The sequence below is a fragment of the Ascaphus truei genome, chromosome 19 (genome assembly GCF_040206685.1).
Source record: "Ascaphus truei isolate aAscTru1 chromosome 19, aAscTru1.hap1, whole genome shotgun sequence".
NCBI lineage: Eukaryota > Metazoa > Chordata > Amphibia > Anura > Ascaphidae > Ascaphus > Ascaphus truei.
The window spans coordinates 7,066,001-7,087,122 of record NC_134501.1 but is presented as its reverse complement, the minus strand read 5'-3'; the positions used below and the strand labels follow the sequence as shown (position 1 = coordinate 7,087,122).

Below are 21,122 nucleotides of genomic sequence, written 5' to 3'. Positions count from 1 at the left end.
GTGTTAGGAGAGGTAGGATAGGCCTGCAGTGTGTTAGCAGAGGTAGGATAGGCCTGCAGTGTGTTAGGAGAGGTAGGGTAGGCCCGCAGTGTGTTAGCAGAGGTAGGATAGGCCTGCAGTGCGTTAGCAGAGGTAGGATAGGCCTGCAGTGTGTTAGGAGAGGTAGGGTAGGCCCGCAGTGTGTTAGCAGAGGTAGGATAGGCCTGCAGTGTGTTAGGAGAGGTATGATAGGCCTGCAATGTGTTAGCAGAGGTAGGATAGGCAGGATAGGCCTGCAGTGTGTTAGCAGAGGTAGGATAGGCCTGCAATGTGTTAGGAGAGGTAGGATAGGCCTGCAGTGTGTTAGCAGAGGTAGGATAGGCCTGCAGTGTGTTAGGAGAGGTAGGGTAGGCCCGCAGTGTGTTAGCAGAGGTAGGATAGGCCTGCAGTGTGTTAGGAGAGGTATGATAGGCCTGCAATGTGTTAGGAGAGGTAGGATAGGCAGGATAGGCCTGCATGGACAGTTAGAGATACGATTATATGGGCATATGTAACATTTACAGGCAGGATTACTATTGTGTTAGCAGAGGTAGGATAGGCCCGGAGTGTGTTAGCAGAGGTAGGATAGGCCCGCAGTGCGTTAGCAGAGGTAGGATAGGCCCGCAGTGTGTTAGCAGAGGTAGGATAGGCCTGCAGTGCGTTAGCAGAGGTAGGATAGGCCTGCAGTGTGTTAGGAGAGGTAGGGTAGGCCCGCAGTGTGTTAGCAGAGGTAGGATAGGCCTGCAGTGTGTTAGGAGAGGTATGATAGGCCTGCAATGTGTTAGGAGAGGTAGGATAGGCAGGATAGGCCTGCAGTGTGTTAGCAGAGGTAGGATAGGCCTGCAATGTGTTAGGAGAGGTAGGATAGGCCTGCAGTGTGTTAGCAGAGGTAGGATAGGCCTGCAGTGTGTTAGCAGAGGTAGGATAGGCCTGCAGTGTGTTAGGAGAGGTAGGATAGGGCTGCAATGTGTTAGGAGAGGTAGGATAGGCAGGATAGGCCTGCAGTGTGTTAGCAGAGGTAGGATAGGCCTGCAATGTGTTAGGAGAGGTAGGATAGGCCTGCAGTGTGTTAGGAGAGGTAGGATAGGTCTGCAATGTGTTAGAAGAGGTAGGATAGGCCTGCAATGTGTTAGAAGATGTAGGATAGGCCTGCAGTGTGTTAGGAGAGGTAGGATAGGTCTGCAATGTGTTAGGAGAGGTAGGATAGGCCTGCAATGTGTTAGGAGAGGTAGGATAGGCCTGCAATGTGTTAGGAGAGGTAGGATAGGCTTGCAATGTGTTAGAAGAGGTAGGATAGGCCTGCAATGTGTTAGGAGAGGTAGGATAGGCCTGCAGTGTGTTAGCAGAGGTAGGATAGGCCTGCAGTGTGTTAGGAGAGGTAGGGTAGGCCCGCAGTGTGTTAGCAGAGGTAGGATAGGCCTGCAGTGCGTTAGCAGAGGTAGGATAGGCCTGCAGTGTGTTAGGAGAGGTAGGGTAGGCCCGCAGTGTGTTAGCAGAGGTAGGATAGGCCTGCAGTGTGTTAGAAGAGGTATGATAGGCCTGCAATGTGTTAGCAGAGGTAGGATAGGCAGGATAGGCCTGCAGTGTGTTAGCAGAGGTAGGATAGGCCTGCAATGTGTTAGGAGAGGTAGGATAGGCCTGCAGTGTGTTAGCAGAGGTAGGATAGGCCTGCAGTGTGTTAGCAGAGGTAGGATAGGCCCGCAGTGTGTTAGGAGAGGTAGGGTAGGCCCGCAGTGTGTTAGCAGAGGTAGGATAGGCCTGCAGTGTGTTAGGAGAGGTATGATAGGCCTGCAATGTGTTAGGAGAGGTAGGATAGGCAGGATAGGCCTGCATGGACAGTTAGAGATACGATTATATGGGCATATGTAACATTTACAGGCAGGATTACTATTGTGTTAGCAGAGGTAGGATAGGCCCGGAGTGTGTTAGCAGAGGTAGGATAGGCCCGCAGTGCGTTAGCAGAGGTAGGATAGGCCCGCAGTGTGTTAGCAGAGGTAGGATAGGCCTGCAGTGCGTTAGCAGAGGTAGGATAGGCCTGCAGTGTGTTAGGAGAGGTAGGGTAGGCCCGCAGTGTGTTAGCAGAGGTAGGATAGGCCTGCAGTGTGTTAGGAGAGGTATGATAGGCCTGCAATGTGTTAGGAGAGGTAGGATAGGCAGGATAGGCCTGCAGTGTGTTAGCAGAGGTAGGATAGGCCTGCAATGTGTTAGGAGAGGTAGGATAGGCCTGCAGTGTGTTAGGAGAGGTAGGATAGGTCTGCAATGTGTTAGAAGAGGTAGGATAGGCCTGCAATGTGTTAGAAGAGGTAGGATAGGCCTGCAGGGTGTTAGGAGAGGTAGGATAGGTCTGCAATGTGTTAGGAGAGGTAGGATAGGCCTGCAATGTGTTAGGAGAGGTAGGATAGGCCTGCAATGTGTTAGGAGAGGTAGGATAGGCTTGCAATGTGTTAGAAGAGGTAGGATAGGCCTGCAATGTGTTAGGAGAGGTAGGATAGGCCTGCAGTGTGTTAGCAGAGGTAGGATAGGCCCGCAGTGCGTTAGCAGAGGTAGGATAGGCCCGCAGTGTGTTAGCAGAGGTAGGATAGGCCTGCAGTGCGTTAGCAGAGGTAGGATAGGCCTGCAGTGTGTTAGGAGAGGTAGGGTAGGCCCGCAGTGTGTTAGCAGAGGTAGGATAGGCCTGCAGTGTGTTAGGAGAGGTATGATAGGCCTGCAATGTGTTAGGAGAGGTAGGATAGGCAGGATAGGCCTGCAGTGTGTTAGCAGAGGTAGGATAGGCCTGCAATGTGTTAGGAGAGGTAGGATAGGCCTGTAGTGTGTTAGCAGAGGTAGGATAGGCCTGCAGTGTGTTAGCAGAGGTAGGATAGGCCTGCAGTGTGTTAGGAGAGGTAGGATAGGGCTGCAATGTGTTAGGAGAGATAGGATAGGCCTGCAATGTGTTAGGAGAGGTAGGATAGGCAGGATAGGCCTGCAGTGTGTTAGCAGAGGTAGGATAGGCCTGCAATGTGTTAGGAGAGGTAGGATAGGCCTGCAGTGTGTTAGGAGAGGTAGGATAGGTCTGCAATGTGTTAGAAGAGGTAGGATAGGCCTGCAATGTGTTAGAAGAGGTAGGATAGGCCTGCAGTGTGTTAGGAGAGGTAGGATAGGTCTGCAATGTGTTAGGAGAGGTAGGATAGGCCTGCAATGTGGTAGGAGAGGTAGGATAGGCCTGCAATGTGTTAGGAGAGGTAGGATAGGCTTGCAATGTGTTAGAAGAGGTAGGATAGGCCTGCAATGTGTTAGGAGAGGTAGGATAGGCCTGCAGTGTGTTAGAAGAGGTAGGATAGGCCTGCAATGTGTTAGAAGAGGTAGGATAGGCCTGCAGTGTGTTAGGAGAGGTAGGATAGGCCTGCAATGTGTTAGGAGAGATAGGATAGGCTTGCAATGTGTTAGAAGAGGTAGGATAGGCCTGCAATGTGTTAGGAGAGGTAGGATAGGCCTGCAGTGTGTTAGAAGAGGTAGGATAGGCCTGCAGTGTGTTAGCAGAGGTAGGAGAGGCCTGCAATGTGTTAGGAGAGGTAGGATAGGCCTGCAATGTGTTAGAAGAGGTAGGATAGGCCTGCAGTGTGTTAGGAGAGGTAGGGTAGGCCTGCAGTGTGTTAGGAGAGGTAGAAGAGGTAGGATAGGCCCACAGTGTGTTAGAAGAGGTAGGATAGGCCCGCAGTGTGTTAGAAGAGGTAGGATAGGCCTACAGTGTGTTAGCAGAGGTAGGATAGGCCTGCAGTGTGTTAGAAGAGGTAGGATAGGCCCGCAGTGTGTTAGAAGAGATAGGAGAGGCCTGCAGTGTGTTAGCAGAGGTAGGATAGGCCTGCAGTGTGTTAGAAGAGGTAGGATAGGCCCGCAGTGTGTTAGAAGAGATAGGAGAGGCCTGCAGTGTGTTAGCAGAGGTAGGATAGGCCTGCAGTGTGTTAGCAGAGGTAGGGTAGGCCCGCAGTGCGTTAGCAGAGGTAGGATAGGCCTGCAGTGTGTTAGCAGAGGTAGGATAGGCCTGCAGTGTGTTAGCAGAGGTAGGATAGGCCTGCAGTGTGTTAGCAGAGGTAGGATAGGCCTGCAGTGTGTTAGAAGAGGTCCTGCCTCAAGGCGCTTACAATCTATAGACAGGGTACATTGGGTATAGGGGAGAAGAGGGAGCTGTAACATTACCGTACGGCAGAAAACGGCGACACCCTTCACCTGACGCCTTTGGCGGCTCAGGTGTTACGTCCCAGAGATTCTTTGGTAGAAATGAAAACCGCCGCATAGCACACAGCACATCCGGGCAGACATGTTATTTTTATTTATAGAATGTGTTACCAGGATGTAATACAGTGAGAGTTACCGCTCGTTCTCACGTGTGTCCTGGGCACAGAGTTATGATGACAGATACATGGCTACAAATACAAAGTTACATTAAATTAACAGGGTTATACATTATATATAAAGACATTGCATGCACAGTTAAAGATAATACAGGTTATAGGCGTATGTAACAGTTACAGATCAAATTAAAGTGTGAGACCGCTTTAGTTACGTGACCCCGGCGGCCATTTTCTGGGAAGCGGCAGAGGATGGAACCCCCCGCCTTCGTTTCCTCATTGGTTGGATCGTGCCTTACACTCCGTGGGAACACAGGGCGTCATCTAACCCAGGAACCACTTGAGGATATAGTGACTATATCCTGGGGCCCTGCGGAGTGCCCATCCCAGTGAGGCAGTGATTACATCCTGGGGGCACCCACAGGGATAAAGCAGCAATCCCCTCAGAATCCTATGTGAGTTTAACTCAGGGGGGGCAACTCCAGACCTCAAGGACTACCAACAGGTCAGGTTTTCAGGATATCCCTGCTTTAGCACAGTTGGTTCAGTTGAAGACTGAGCCACTTGTGCTGAAGCAGGGATATCCTGAAAACCTGACCTGTTGGTGGCACTTGTAAACTGGAGTTGCCACCCCCCTGGTTTAACTCATATAATATCAGTATTTTGCCCCCTGATGTCCTGGTCTTTTTTTGTTTTATGATTAAAATAAGTAGTTTTTTCTAGTGTTAAAAAAAATAATTGTGATCATTCTCTAGCTTGTGGGGTTACGATGGTATTGTAATCTCTAGATTGCACTGGGCTCCGGGGAGAGCTTCATTTTAACCACACGGACACTTATTTTATATTGTCCCAGTAATATCTCAAACGCTTTTATCTCCGGAACAAAGCATCAGATTTTTTAAATAAAAACAGCGTTGGTAAGGGCAGGAAAATATCGGTTACGTAAAAAATAAAAGAAAGTTATTGGCATGGACTCTTGCTTTACTAGAGGATCAACAGTGTAAGAATATTTCCATATTTTCCATGTGCAATCAGAACCCTGAATGTTACTTTCTGATAATGTTTACGGTTCTGTGAAGCAGGGGGTCTTGAGCTGAACCCCATTAAATTCAGCTCCGGTCACCTCCTGCTTTCTCAGATACTTACCTCCGTAGGGGGTGCCAGTAGCAGCTCCGGCTGGGCAAGCTGGGGCTCTCATAATGGCGGCTTCTAAGCTCTCGTGTCACATGGGCCAATAGGAAGCCGAGACGTCATCCCTTGTAGCCTGCGTGACCAGGACCTTTAAACAGCACTGAGATACCGGCATCCCCTACAGAGTTAAGTACCACTGGAAGTAAGGGGTCCCAGGAGCAGAAATATTTGGGGTTCAGCTCCGGAGACGTCCTAAGACTCCCTGACCCCCCTCAACAAACAAAAACAAGCAAAAAGCTGAGACTGCTGCTTTTATACTGTATTACAACTGCAGCAACCATGAAAACAAAGCGCTAAACGCTGTTTCTGTGAGATAGGCAGCAGAGTGACACGGATTTCCCCACCTGAACAAAGGTAAAGCAAAACAAAAAGGGAATTTAGGTAAAGGACCTGTAAAATGATTATATTCACCTCAATTCACATTACATTTAAATGGAAAACTACAAAGCGTTACAGCAGTAAAATGACACGTTCATGAGTATCACGTTACTAACTTTATCACTTCATATAATCATCCTTCAACATGCTCCTTTACTGTGTGCAAACTCAGAGCACAGACGGTGTCCATGTTAACGAAGGCACATACCTGTTCGGAATGACTATGAATAAAACGGTTGCCGTCGGTAATGATTCAGTAGTTTTACTGAGACATTGCGGTTATGCAATAATAAGGCGTCTGATTTCTGGGATTCGTCTTTGCATAATACAAACCTGGCTGTGGTGTCCACACACAGGTCAGAATCGGCACGTAACAGTCTGGGGGAACTTCTCCATTACCTGATCTGGCAATGGTTCAATTACTTCATCCGTAACCTTTAAAGGAGCAATTCATGCACTTTTTGTATTTATTATTTTTTAACATAGGGTTGAAGCCGGGGGTGTCGGGAGCTGAACCCCGTTCATGTGAGCTCCGGGGACCCCCTGCTTCCTGAGATACAGACCTCTAGTAGATGCCGGTATCTCTGCAAAATTTAAAGCCCCCCCCCCTGTCTCGTGGGCTAATAGGAAGCCTCACCAGATGACGTCACGGTTTCCTATTGGCCAGCAGGGCGCGGGAGCTTTGAAAAGCGGCCATTATGTGAGCCTTGCAAGCAGAACCAGAGCAGCTACTGTCACTCACTACCGAGGTAAGTATCTCCGGAATCAGGGGGCCCCGGAGCTGAAATCCTGTTAAAAAATGTCTCTCAATGTCTCTCAATGTCCCTGTACGACCAACACATGTTTTAATTGCCCCCTCAGCATTTGCATCATCATATCCTTCAAACCCCATTACCATCTAGAGGTTGACAGGGCAACGCAGAACTAGCTCAGTTACATTACAGCTGTCACACACTGCTGTAATGGGTCGGGGGGGGAGGGGGGTGTCAATGACTGAGCCACTGATTGAGCCACCTGAGCTGAAGCAGGGATATCCATAGAACCTGACCTATTGGTGGCCCATGAGGACTGGAGTTGGCCACTGCTGCTGTAGCAAAAGCACAATTAACTCCCTCTCTTCCACCAAATTCCATGTTTGCTCATTCTTTGCTCCGGTGGCACGTTCTTCCAAATCTCCACCAGCACGTTCTTCCAAATCTCCACCGGCACGTTCTTCCAATTCTCCACCGGCACGTTCTTCCAATTCTCCACCGGCACGTTCTTCCAATTCTCCACCGGCACGTTCTTCCAATTCTCCACCGGCACGTTCTTCCAATTCTCCACCGGCACGTTCTTCCAATTCTCCACCGGCACGTTCTTCCAATTCTCCACCGGCACGTTCTTCCAATTCTCCACCGGCACGTTCTTCCAATTCTCCACCGGCACGTTCTTCCAATTCTCCTCCGGCACGTTCTTCCAATTCTCCACCGGCACGTTCTTCCAATTCTCCACCGGCACGTTCTTCCAATTCTCCACCGGCACGTTCTTCCAATTCTCCACCGGCACGTTCTTCCAATTCTCCACCGGCACGTTCTTCCAATTCTCCACCGGCACGTTCTTCCAAATCTCCACCGGCACGTTCTTCCAATTCTCCACCAGCACGTTCTTCCAATTCTCCACCACCACGTTCTTCCAATTCTGTACCAGCATGTTCTTCCAATTCTCCACCGGCACGTTCTTCCAATTCTCCACCGGCACGTTCTTCCAATTCTCCACCGGCACGTTCTTCCAATTCTCCACCACCACGTTCTTCCAATTCTCCACCACCACGTTCTTCCAATTCTCCACCGGCACGTTCTTCCAATTCTCCACCGGCACGTTCTTCCAATTCTCCACCGGCACGTTCTTCCAATTCTCCACCGGCACGTTCTTCCAATTCTCCACCGGCACGTTCTTCCAATTCTCCACCACCACGTTCTTCCAATTCTCCACCACCACGTTCTTCCAATTCTCCACCGGCACGTTCTTCCAATTCTCCACCGGCACGTTCTTCCAATTCTCCACCGGCACGTTCTTCCAATTCTCCACCGGCACGTTCTTCCAATTCTCCACCGGCACGTTCTTCCAATTCTCCACCGGCACGTTCTTCCAAATCTCCACCGGCACGTTCTTCCGATTCTCCACCGGCACGTTCTTCCAATTCTCCACCAGCACACCATTCCTGTTCTGTCACCAATATCTATTAACTCCTACACTGCTGGTGGGCCTTCACAACAGCAGCACCGGCGTGCAATATATTCAAATGTATTATTTCCGAGGAGGGAAGGTAACAGATATACGAGAGCTGCGCAGCGTGTTAAATGCACCTCCATCTTTAAGCAAGCCACACTGCCTATAACTGTGGGAATGCTGTGACTACTTCAGCCCCAATGCCACACCACAAAAGGGCTTTTACTCTGAGCATTAACCCATTCATTCCCAAAGTGGCCCACGTTTATAACTCCGTTGTCAACAAATACGTCTGGAACGTGTGTGTGAACACGGTCAGTCTTTTGCTGCAAGCGTGATGTAAATCGGATTTTATTTGTAATCATGTTTTTTTGTAGTTGGAGCTGAAGTAATTTCTAGCTGCACTGCTCACAATAAAACTAATCTTTATTGCTTTTTTCATATCTAAAGCTTTTCAGTGCATTACAGCTGTGATTGGCAGACACTTTCCTTTGATGTTGAATTATAATGTACTGACTGAAGACTTAACAAGTGCCCTGTGCAATGTAGAAACGGGTGTATTGGGGGATTTCAGGTGCTTTTTCCAGGTGCCGTAAATGTCGTAACAGAACAGAGCGGGGGATGTAAAACAGGACAAAAAAAAAAGACTCACGTCTCATCGACTTGTATAAAGAAAGGGAGACTGTTGTGTGTTTGTATCTTATCTTCAAGTCTCGATGAAAAAGCCAACATTTTTAGTATCGTTGAAAAGTTATTGGAAATTGACTATACCAGTCTCCTCCCATTACTCACACAAGTTCTCATATGTACTGATATCTCTAATGCACCTGCAATTAGCGATGTTATGTAATTACACCTAGCATTATACCAATGACACTATATCAGGGGTAGCCAACTCCAGTCCGCAAGAGATACCAACAGGACAGATTTTCAGGATATCCCTGCTGCATCCCAGGTGGCTCAATCATGATGACTGAGCCACTGATTGAGTCACCTGTGCTGAAGCAGGGATATCCTGGAAACCTGCCCTGCTTTTGAGGACTTCAATTGGCTACCCAAGCACTATATCCTACTTCCATTCTACCAACCTTTATTTGTAGGTCTGCTGCACTCACACAACGTATATTGTACCAGCATTTCACTTTTTGCTTAATTTTTACACTTATAACGTAAATATCACCTTATATAATTAGCACAATCCAAATAAAATGAATATGCAAAATCTTACTATTTATCTAGAACATTGAATTAGATTTTTTTTCTTCATATTCTGTTCAGAATATTCTGCCTTCGCTGTTTATGGTCCTGTCCTGGAGCTGTGGTCATCTCTCAGGACACCCAAGACATGTCTACAACATGAACCTACACAAGAGTAGACTGGAGTGCTCACTGTGTTCTGAGCGAGTGTCAATTCTTGTGTGGCTAACTGCGCTTATAGTGCCGGCGAAGCGACGTCGCGGCAAAACAAATTTATTCCCGCCGCCACGTGCGCTTATAGTAGAAGCGACGCAACGGAGCGACGGCGTGGTGGCGATCACTGGAAGTCAAGTCAATTTGATTTTTCCAGCAACCGCAGTGTGACGTCACCGTCGCGTCGCCAGCGATAGCATTATAAGCGCAGCCGTTCTGCCCCTCCTTGCTTCCTTCTCCAGATGTCCCTCCACGACCTCTCTTCGATACTGTAGGTCATTTGTTCTGTGACCTGGCGGGTGTACCCGTGCCCACACCTTACCTTGTCTTTAACATGTGACTGAAACCTGTGTCTTTGCCCACCAGGGTTCTCTCCTACCTCTACTCTGTCCTATCTTCCATTACAATTCAGCCGGGAGAGGTTCTGATGTCTTAAGGATTTGGATTCCACTATCTATATTTGATCAAATACCTTACTGAGACCTGCGTCTTTATCGCCTACCATTGTATATATTTTTTTTCGGAACACTATGGAGTTGGTTGCTCCTGATGAAAAAACATGGCACAACGTCCTACGCTTACTACAGCAGAGCTATTGATTAAGTATCATCTTTGACATAGGTCTTCCCTTTATCTATTGGAGGAGCGGCTCAGTGAGTAAAGACACTGACTGATGACACTAAAAACAATGACACTAAATTTGAAGCAGAGGAACCTGGTTCAATTCCCAGTTTCAGACCCCTGTGACCTTGGGCGAGTCACTTTATCTCCCTGTGACCTTGGGCGAGTCACTTTATCTCCCTGTGACCTTGGGCGAGTCACTTTATCTCCCTGTGCCTGAGGCACTAAAAACATAGATTGTAAGCTCATCTGGGCAGGGGCTGTGTCTGTAACAATCCCATGTGCTGCATAGCTCACACTATACTGTAATTGGGGCGCACTTTGAGTCCCATTGGGAGAAAAGCGCTATATGAAATAAAGTTGTTATTATTAGTATGTTAAACATATATTTACTCAATTTTGGATTATTGGAAAGATTCTAGGCATAGTCTGATTGTATAGTTGATATTTTATGTAATAATATGCCTATGCAGGACTATCGGGGGGTATTCTTTTATTTAGATTTGTCCTGTATCCCATACATGCTGGTCCTATACCCTGGGGCGTATATTAATCCAGACAAATTAATATCTTTAGCTAAGGGGAGTGCAAACTTTTTGAGCTGCGCCCCCTGCCTGCTCCCCCTCGCTTTTGCGCCCTCTCACCTTGTTTAGCGACGTGACATCACGTGACCCCTTTGCCATGGAGACGGACGTGTGATGTCACTCCGCATGACGCCGTGATGCCATAGCAACGTGCCTTACCAGCGCTGCAGAATCCCGTTAAGTGAGTTGCAGAAGCATCACGCGATCCCCCGGCATTTAATTTAAATGCCTCGGGGAAGAGTGCCGGGCCTCTGCAACCGCCCGCGCCCCCCAAACAAATCCAACGCACCCTCCCCCCCCCCCCCGGGGGCGCATCTCCCACTTTGCGCACCGCAGTCTTAGCTAACTAAAGGCTTTTTTCAAACTGTTATGGGTAAGAGATGTAATCATTCTATTCAGCATAGTTATATAGAATTGATTAGGGATTTGGGTTAATCTAGAACTAATTTGTCATATCTAATGTACTTCTTTGTATTTTTGGTTCTCTTTTCGATACACACGTTTCCGTTTCAAATTCCTACCCGCGCTGTGGACCTGAGATCTGACTCCCAGTGACTGTTCACAGGTTGAACAAAGTATCCGGCCGCTCCTCCTTCTCTTACCGTGCACCCCAAAACTGGAACAGCCTACCAGAGACCCTCAAAACTACCTCCAGTATAAATACTTTCAAAACTAAAGCTGTCTCACATTTTAATCTGGCCTGTAACTGTTTCATACGCCTATAACATATATTATCTTTAACTGTTCATGCAATGTCTTGTATATAAGGTATAACCCTGTTCACCTAATGTAACCGTGTATTTGTAACCATGTATCTGTCATCATAACTCTGTGCCGTGGACATACGTGAAAACGAGAAGCAACTCTCCATGTATTACTTCCTGGTAAAACATTTTTACAAATAAATACATAGCACTGGGTTTTCTTGGTGAGTAGCGTGTTAGAAAACGTTCGAGACAAATACATTCTGCGAAGAGTCTCTCGTTCTGGTTGCCACGACAACGGCATGATGCTTTGCTTGTCTTGGACTGCGAGGGCCACCGTAGATAGGGGGCGTGGGCTGGAGCACTGCTGATGTCACACGCTGGAGACTACTTAAACGGCATGGAAGGCTGACTGAGCAGGATGGGCTGAGATTTCACTCCTCCAGCAAACGCTGCACAGGAGCCACACACAGGAGCAGCCGGCTATTTTTGGAGATCCTTTTAGCATAAGGGAAGTATCACAAGTGTCTTCAACGTGTGGGAACGGGCTTGAAGAAGGGGCTTGTCCCCGAAACGTTGCACCCCTTGATAATTGTCTTTTTTGTGCTCTGTCTCCCTAACCCCTTTTTTTGGGGTGAGGGGTTTCTTTCTTTCTTTTTTTCCCCTGTTTCTCCATTTTTTTTTTCTTGGAGTTGGTGAACTCCTGCAGTGTGATTGATTAGGGTGCTGATTGTTATCTATTACAGACCTTTTTTGTTTTCCCTATCTTTAACAAGAAAGTCACCTGGTGGATAAGTATTTGCTTGTGTATTCATAGGTTTACAATATACCTGTATCACTCTTCTCTTTGCGAACATTGCCGTTTTTATCATGTTAATTACCTAGTAAGATATGCCTTTTCCCCCACCAGAATGTATTCTCTGAATTATTCTCGGTTTTAGTACACCTCTCTCAGGGAGTTCTGGGAAGCCTTTTAGACCCCGAAACGTACTTATCACTAGCAGATAACACTCATCCCGGGTCATCTTTAGCAGTCTGAGTTGGTGGATTGTAACTCACCCATGGAAGACTAGGATCCCTCTATCATCCCCACTTGTGGCAACCTGGGGTCCCCGATTATCCCCAGCTGTGGAAGTCTGGAAACCCGGATCATTCATACCCACCACTTTTGGCAAGCAGGTCTACTGGATGATACTGATCCGTGGCACCCTGGACTCTTGGATTGTATCTCTACTTTAAGATTCTGGACTCTCGGATTGTTCTCAGACTTTGTAGCCTGGACACCCCACTCCAAAACCCAGTCACAAGTTTAGAGACAACGGTCTAGATTCCGAACCCATGCGGATCCTTTCCCTGGCCTGATCCTTGTGTGGACGTCGGACTCCTGTCGGAGACGGGTTGAGGGTTGGGGTGGGCATGAGGACAGCGTGATCCTGTCTTCAACATCCCCACCGACATCCCTCACCCCCTGCCTGCCCACCCTGAGAGCTCAACGCAGAGAGATGTCCAGGAGGAAACAGAGTAACCCCAGACAGATTAAACGTAAGTGCCAAACTTTTTCCTACCTGCTCAGCTACAGTAAGAGCAAATCCTGCTCTTCAGATGACGAGTTTGGGAGCTGTTCATTGATCATCCCCCCCCGACTCCCTTTTTTAGGGTCCCAATGTCAAAATAATCATCACAGCCTCGTATGTCATCTGGGAACTGAATAAAAGCAGAAGAGTGTGAGCACACGCCACTAAAATCAATAGCGTAGCACTGGTAATGTAAGTATTTTACATGACTTCCAAGCCATTCAGTGTTAGTATATCTGTTCATGCCCCCAGGGGCTGACTTCAGGTGAAGGTGCTGCAGAAGTGACTGATTTCTGAAGACCTCCAACTTTGACGTAGAGATGTATCACCGGTGGTCATTGCCATCAGATGCAGTAGACGCGTGAATTTTTAAACTAGTGTATATATGTGCCGTGCATGTACCCCGAAATAATGCATGGAATTATTAGGAAGCGGTATCTCGGGGTTAATGGGGTTGCCTTTTGGCAACCTATGGTTGCCTTTTGAAGCGATTGAACCCGGAGTCCCTGTGTCCGCTCTCCCTGTGACCTTGGTCAAGTCACTTGACCTCCTTGTGCCACTAAAATTAGAATGTAAGCTCTAAGGGGCAGGGAGTCTCTGTGTCTGCAAAAATGATATTGACATTGCGTGCAATGTTGGCGCTACGTAAGAAAAGAATATTATTACTATACAATAAACGCATCAAACGTGAGAAGCCAATGTTTACAATTCCACGGTAGGCGTGTAACCACGTAAATTAGGTATACAAAATATAGAACTCTTTTGGGCGTGTGGGGGCAGCCCTCCTCCCTGTATGAGAATGTTCTCTGCCGGAGGGGGCAGTTCTATATCGTAGTGCAATGTGTTGCGGGTCCTGCCTGGTAAGGAAAGGGTGTAACGGGGGTAAGTTGCTCTGTTTCGGGGCTTTGCAACTTCTCTCTGGAACACAATGTTCTTTGTTGGTAGAGCAGTACTGATGATTATATTGATTGTATCCAATTGTCTAAAGCAATGGTGTCAAACTCTGTCCTAAAGGGCTACCACCTAGACAGGTTTTGTGGATATCTCTGCTTCAGCACAGGTGGCATAGCCACTAATTGAGCCGCCTGTGCTGAAGCAGGGATATCCATAAAACCTGGCCAGTTGGTAGCCCTTGAGGATGGAATTGGACACCCCTGGTCTAAAGCTTCTATTAACAAAAAAAGGGAAACTTTTTAATCGCAACAGCTGCTGCTGCCCGCTGCCGCTGCCCGCTGCCGCTGCCCGAATACTAATGGGAGATTCATGCCAGGTCTCTTCTGTAATTACTGTGTCATAGAGCTGACAGCCACAGATAATCAGTATGTTGGATGTGGCCAGGTCTGTATATTGGATAATGGCTTCTGCAGGTGAGCAGGAGCTTTGAGAGGGTTAATTCTAAGCTTGAGGAGGAAGGGGTATTTGTTGACCCCCTTTCATGCCAGAGGGTCCAGCCATTGCTGTGCAGTGCATAGCAGAACCCTTTAGCAGTAAATGGGGTTGGACAATAAAGTGCTGGAGGGATCTGTATTGAGTTTGCAATGAAAGGGATGTTGCTGATGTGGTGTAACTTATAGCCCAGCTGCCACAGCCACTGATCCCTACACAGCTGCCTTAAAGGTGGCCTGTATATTAATAATTCTCTACCTTGCCAAGGCAATCCAAGGAACATCTAGATGGTCTGGGAATCATTGAGGGCCTCCCTCATTTGTGAGGTTTTTGAAGACTATCAGCTGCTTATAGTCATGTGCTTGTGGCACATGTTGATGTTATTTCATCACCCCATGCGGTCAGTCAGGAGAAAATTATCCCTACAACAATGTCACCTTCTTGACCCTTTCAACAGTGTCCAAGGAGCAGGCACTTACCCGGGCTTTGCAAACCCTGATACCCTTTCTCACTGCCCCATTGCACACAACACTTGTGGGAGGGGTATGGGAAACCTCCAACTGAGGTGAACCATGCAGTATTGGCCGGCTACAAAACCAGGGCCCACATGCCACGTGGCACACGTTACCATGCTCTTTGCTACTTGGAACACAGCTGGCATGGGCACTGCTTTGGTCCCTGTTCTGGAAGTGCATCCCTAGAAATGCCCTCTTAGTGCGAGCTAGGCCTGTGCAAGTTCTCTTCCTGTGAACTCTAGGTAGTCAGATTGAAGGCTATTGAAGGCATCTGCTATTTCCCTATGAAGGACCCTCCACATTATAATGGATTATAAACCTCTAGGTTAGAAGGAATTCTCCCCCTGCCCCCATGGTGCTACCCACTTTCCCACTTATCTAAAAGTGTCACAGCGCTATTTCATCATCTCTTACTGGCAGTGCTCTGTTGTGATATAAATGAACCCTGTATGGTCTTGTTGGCAGACCAGGGACTGCACATGTGGCTATTTAGTCATATCCTAGGACTGGCACTGAAATGAAACAACATTCTGGGTATTTTGCTTTGCAGCTAATTAGATGAAGTCACTCTGATTGGAGTTTAATCACGGTTGCTACCCTTGGAATAAATATGATTTTACCATTTTCTAACCCATTGTAGGGATATAGCTGTAATTATCTGTTGAACATAAACAATTAGATTTGTCTGCTCTTAACCAATGATTGAAATTTTGGACGCTGTGCAGAATGATCCGCTACTGTGACAAATATACAAGCCGAGTTTTTTCCTATATGCCCCAGTTGGTGCCTGTAAATTATCTCTTGCCTACTCCATTTTTGTTTCAGAATGTGACTTGGTGAGTGTTTTTTATCCCAATCAGATTGTATACATTACAAATTAATTCTCTTCGTACAGTACTGCCCTCTCTCTAGCTAAACAAACCTATTTTTCCTCTTATATCCACTGCCCTTCAATCCTCAACGTTTCTTCTCCACTTTCAACTCCCAACTCTGCCCACCCTCTTCACCTCCCCATCTGCCTTCAAAGCTCAAGAACTTGACACACATTTTAAAGAAAAAAAAAAAAAGGGTAATTATTTGGAATGACATATCACACTTTACTCCCAACCACACTAACATGACACACTCTGCCCTGAAAGCTAAATTTGACTGCTTATCTTCAGTTAGTGAAGAGGAAATCCCCAACCTACAACCTGTACCCTCGATCCCATTCCTTCACATATTCTTCGCTCCTCTACCACAATTCTTTCTGCTTTAACTCGCCTGTTTAACCTCTTTCTCAGGGCTGGCTCGTTTCCTTCACCTTCATGCATGTCTCTGTCGCATCCTATCTGAAGAAGCTCTCTCTTGACCAAACTTCACGTAACTACCACCCAATCTCCCTTCTCCCATTTGCTTCCAAACTGCTGGAGCATCTTGTTTATAACCGAATGATACACTTTCTTTCCTGTAGCTCCCTCATTGAGACACTTTAATCTGGATTCAACCCCAACTACTCCAGAGACTGCTCTTGCAAAAATGGCCAATCTCCTTAATAACAAATCACAGGGGCAGTTTTCCGTATTAATTGTACTAGACTTCTCTGCTGTCTTTGATATGGTTGACCACCCTCTTCCACTCTATACTCTCCATGCCAATGGTCTTCCTGGCACTGTCCTCTCTTCCTACCTATCTGATTCAGCTCATTCAGTGATTCTTTTGCTGGAACTGCCTAGTCTCCACTCACACTCAATGTTGGTGTTCCCAGCCCTGTATTCTAAAATCTTTTCTCTTTACACCAATTCCCCAGGCACACCGATAGTCGTTTGTTTTTCACTACCACCTCTAAGTTGATGACACCCAAATCTACCTGTCCATTTGAACTCTCCCTCTTTTCAGACTCATGTCACTCATTCTTTTTCGTTTGTTTGTCCATCTGCTACCTCAAATTCAACATGTCTAAAAGAAAACAAATCATTTTCTCTACCTCTAAATCTAACCCCATGTTCTGATAATAGATACCTCCACTATCCCCTGGTTACCACAATCCAGTCTAGGTGTCATTCTTAATGTCTCCTTCTGCTTTATAGCACATATCCAGTACCTCACCAATTCCTGCCATTTCCACCTTCAAAACATTGCTCAAATACATCCTTCCCTCGCCACACAGTCCAGTAAAATTCTAATTCATGCACTTTTAATATCCCGAGTAGACTACTGTGTAACCTGCTCCTAGTTTATCTCTTCTTCCAAATGTCTCCCCACCCCCCCAACACCTCCAGTCCATCCTAAATTGCTACCAGGCTCATCTACCTCACCAACTGTTTTTACATCTGCTGCATCACTGTGCAAATCCCTACACTGGCTGTCCATACCCTGCGGAATCCAATGCAAAGTTCTTTTCGCGTACAAAACTCTCCACGACACAACCCCTATCTACTTTCCCAATCTAATCCCCAAGTACTCTTCCACACACATTCTCCACTTGACTCACGTCCTCCGGCTCTCCTCTTCCCGATGTTACTACCTCTCGTTCCATCTCCAAGACTTCTTCTGAGCTGCACCCCCAACTGTGGAACTGCTTACCCTGCACCATTCACATATTCAAAAGCCTCCTCAAAACCCACCTGTTTAAAGAGGCTTACCCAGCAAGCCTACATTTAATCCCATGGCGAGTTGCCTTATACCTCCACCCGTCCTCCACCCATCCTTGTGTCCTCATTCTCCCATTCCTCTTAGATTGTAAGCCGGGACCTCATTACCTGTTGGTCCATTATGTTTCAACCGCTATGCATTTTATGCCTGGTTCTTTCCCTTACCCCCACGATGTACTGCGCTGCGGAATATGTTGGCGCCATATCATTAAAAGACAATAATAATATAGTAGATACATGGTGTTAATAGAATCCACTTATTACGTAGTCTCTGTTATTCTAAGTGCCAATGTGCTGCTGTCCTCTCCCACTCTGGAAGGGTTAATGTGATTATAGTTTAGAGCAGGGGGCGCGAGAATTTCTAGGGGGAGCGCGGCGGTTACAGAGGCCCCGCGATCTTCCCCACGGCATTTAAATTAAATGACAGTGGAGGTGTGAGGCCTCTAACTCCCTTACCTGCTCTCTGCCGGGTCTTCAGCAACGCGGGGCCATGCGACGTGACGCCATGGCAACGCACGTCAAATGACGCGGTGGAGTAACATGACATCACATGACCCACGACGTCATCTGACGCCAAGTCCTTGGAGAGGGGGGGTGTGAATGCTGCGCCTGCCAGGCAGGGGGGGGTGCTGCAGCAGGGGTGCTCAACTCCAGCCCTCAAGGTCCCCTCACCTCCAACAGGTCAGGTTTTAAAAATATATCCCTGCTTCAGCACAGGTGGCTCAATCGAAGTCTGAGCCACCTGTGCTGAAGCTGGGATATCCTTAAAACCTCACCTGTTGGGTGGTCTTGAGGACTGGAGTTGAGCGCTGGTGGTCTGTGCTAAGAAAAATAACCCTTTCATGCCCGAGGGGACCGGCAGGGCACTGCCCTCCAGCACACTGCTGGCACTGAAAGTCTCTGAAAATAACATTGTCCTGACCTACATATGCCTGCTCCCTGGATCTGTGTCCACAGGAGAGGCAGGGACTGAAATACATGTGCACGTTTTCTGTAACTTGTACTTGATTTAAGCGTTCTCCTTTTGGACGCATGAAAATTGAGCTGGGAGCCCACGACCTCCTGTAATACTGCTTATACATACAGTCACATGTAACCTTATCTCCACGGTACAGATACGTGCTGGAGATGGAGCCTTCCTGCTCTTCGGGAGCTCATTATACAGCCTGCTATTATGCAGATTATTTTGATAGGGGGAAGGGATGTTTTGAAAGGTGAGGCGCTTGCCTTTGCATCTTTTTCAGGCCTGGCTCCCACTCAGATCCTGCACAGGATAACAGCCGGTCCTGATCGTCGGCCAGATACATTTTAAAATATTCCATTATGCAGTCACATCCTGATACAATCAGTGTGTCGGGACAGGCTTGAATGCTGATCTTATCTGCTGCGACTCTCACATTCATTGTATTAAAAGGATCACGTGTGATGCAGAGTATTTCTTCTGAGATCTCACAGCTGCTGTGATCCTTATCTCTGCTCCACAAGATATTACTTTGCAGCAGGGCATATTTTTTTTCTTTTCTGATAATGAATATATATATATATACTTAGTAAAGTTATGGTGGGTAAAAAAAGTGACAAAAACCCTCCACAATAAAGCACATAGCAAATGGAAATATTACTGTATGCTCATTTGCATGTCTTAGACAGGTCTGCAACCCTGCCTTTTCACCATTATCATTATATATACTGTATATATATAATGTGTGTGTGTGTATATATATAATGCATCAGACTAATTTATAGGGCCAGATGGGGTAGAAAAATGATGGAACTAGATTTTATTATTTTTCTGTAACTTTTTATGCTAATCGGTTTTGGGATTGTCAGATAAAGTAATTGGAAGCTTCATCAAAGGAGACAAATGTGTGTCTGTGATAAGTGTAGAATCGTTGGATTTTGGATGGGGTGGGGGGGGGGGGTTGACCTGAATCTCTTGGAACTTTGTACCATTGTTGAATGTACCTGTACACCCCTTGCCTTGTTTGACTGCTTAGATCTAGGCTGCAGATAACAAAGCGATTTAGGGATGTCAGAAATAACTGCCTGATAAAGCTAGTTTATCTGACGGGGGAAGTAATTGCAATCCCGAAGTTCTATCTACCTGTCTGGGTTTTTCCCAGTAGCGATTATTAAACTGATAAATCTGAATCTGACTTCTCTCTCTCCCCACCCTTTTCTCTCTCTCCCCACCGCCCCTTCTCTCTCTCCTACCCCCCTCCCTTCTCTCTCTCCCACCCCCCTCCCTTCTCTCTCTCCCACCCCCCTTCTCTCTCTCCCTACCCCCCTTCTCTCTCTCTCGCTCTCTCTTCTCTCTCCCCTCTTCTTTCTCCCCCTCTCTTCTCCCTCCCCCTCTTCTCCCTCCCCCTCTTCTCCCTCCCCCCCTTCTCTCTTCTCCCTCCCCCCCTTCTCTCTTCTCCCTCCCCACCTTCTCTCTTCTCCCTCCCCACCTTCTCCCTCCTCTCCCCCCCCTTCTCCCTCCTCTCCCCCCCTCTTCTCTCTTCTCCCTACCCCCTCTTCTCTCTCTTCTCCTCTCTTCTCTCTCTTCTCCCCTCTTCTCTCTCTTCTCCCCTCTTCTCTCTTTTCCCTCCTCCCCCCTCTTCTCCCTCTCCTCCCCTTGACCTTTTCCTCTCTTCCTCTGTCCATTTCCTCTCTCGCTCCCTCTTTAAGTTAAAATAAAAGTAGCAAAACTGACGTTCTCCTTTGACCTCCTTTATCCTGCGGTCCTTGCATCTTTCAGTTAACACATTCCATGTTACCACACCTGCCCATTGTCTGTGGCAACAGAGCTACATATGCTATGCAACTCAGAGTCTCATTCCCTTACTCTGCTGGCTGTTAAGGAGTTAACGATCCATTTCCTCATGGCCAAGCCAGTGTTCCCTGTGTAGGTACCAGGGATATGAGGCTGGCACAGTAGCCATGGAGTCTGCTGCTGTGTTTGAAAGACCCAGCTGCTGAAACACAATACTGATCTGGTTTGTGATAAGCATAGGATCGTACTTACAGTACGACAGCAAGTAAAGCACCCATGTATACAGCCTGTCTTGGCTCCACTGACGGTTACCATCTGCAGGCAAAGGGTGTCACACCCAATATAAAACCATGTTACTCTCTCTTCTTAGTTCTAAATACATTCATGCTGTTTTTTCGTACACACAATCTGATCTACCGTTTATACCTATAGGAAATATGTTATCAATAATGCTATACAGTGTATGTATGTACAGGCATACCCCGCTTTAAGGACACTCACTTTAAGTACACTCGCGAGTAAGTACATATCGCCCAATAGGCAAACAGCAGCTCACGCATGCGCCTGTCATCACGTCCTGAACTGCAATACCGGCTCCCTACCTGTACCAAAGCTGTGCGCAAGCGGGGAGACTATAGAGTCTGTTACAAATGCGTTATTTACATCAGTTATGCACGTATATAACGATTGCAGTACAGTACATGCATCGATAAGTGGGGAAAAGGTAGTGCTTCACTTTAAGTACATTTTCACTTTACATACATGCTCCGGTCCCATTGCGTATGTTAAAGCGGGGTATGCCTGTATATATATATGT

At 47.2% G+C, this 21,122-nt stretch overlaps 1 protein-coding gene across 6 annotated transcripts in view; it reads left to right on the top strand.

Moving 5' to 3' along the window:
* The window catches only part of ZFPM1 (zinc finger protein, FOG family member 1), a 145,917-nt gene that overhangs the window by 19,289 nt on the left and 105,506 nt on the right, over positions 1–21,122 (top strand). For 3 of the 6 annotated variants that reach the window (XM_075576412.1, XM_075576416.1, XM_075576410.1), the window contains exons 1-2: positions 12,897–12,984; positions 13,099–13,208. The exons of 2 other annotated variants lie outside the window; for them this stretch is intronic. Coding sequence is in view for 1 of the 4 variants with exons in the window: in XM_075576411.1 (XP_075432526.1) it covers positions 12,945–12,984 (40 nt within the window). In the remaining 3 variants the exon portion in view is untranslated. Of the gene's footprint in view, positions 1–11,838; positions 12,985–13,098; positions 13,209–21,122 lie in introns of those variants that run through there. One more of the 6 variants, XM_075576411.1, reaches the window with a different exon arrangement.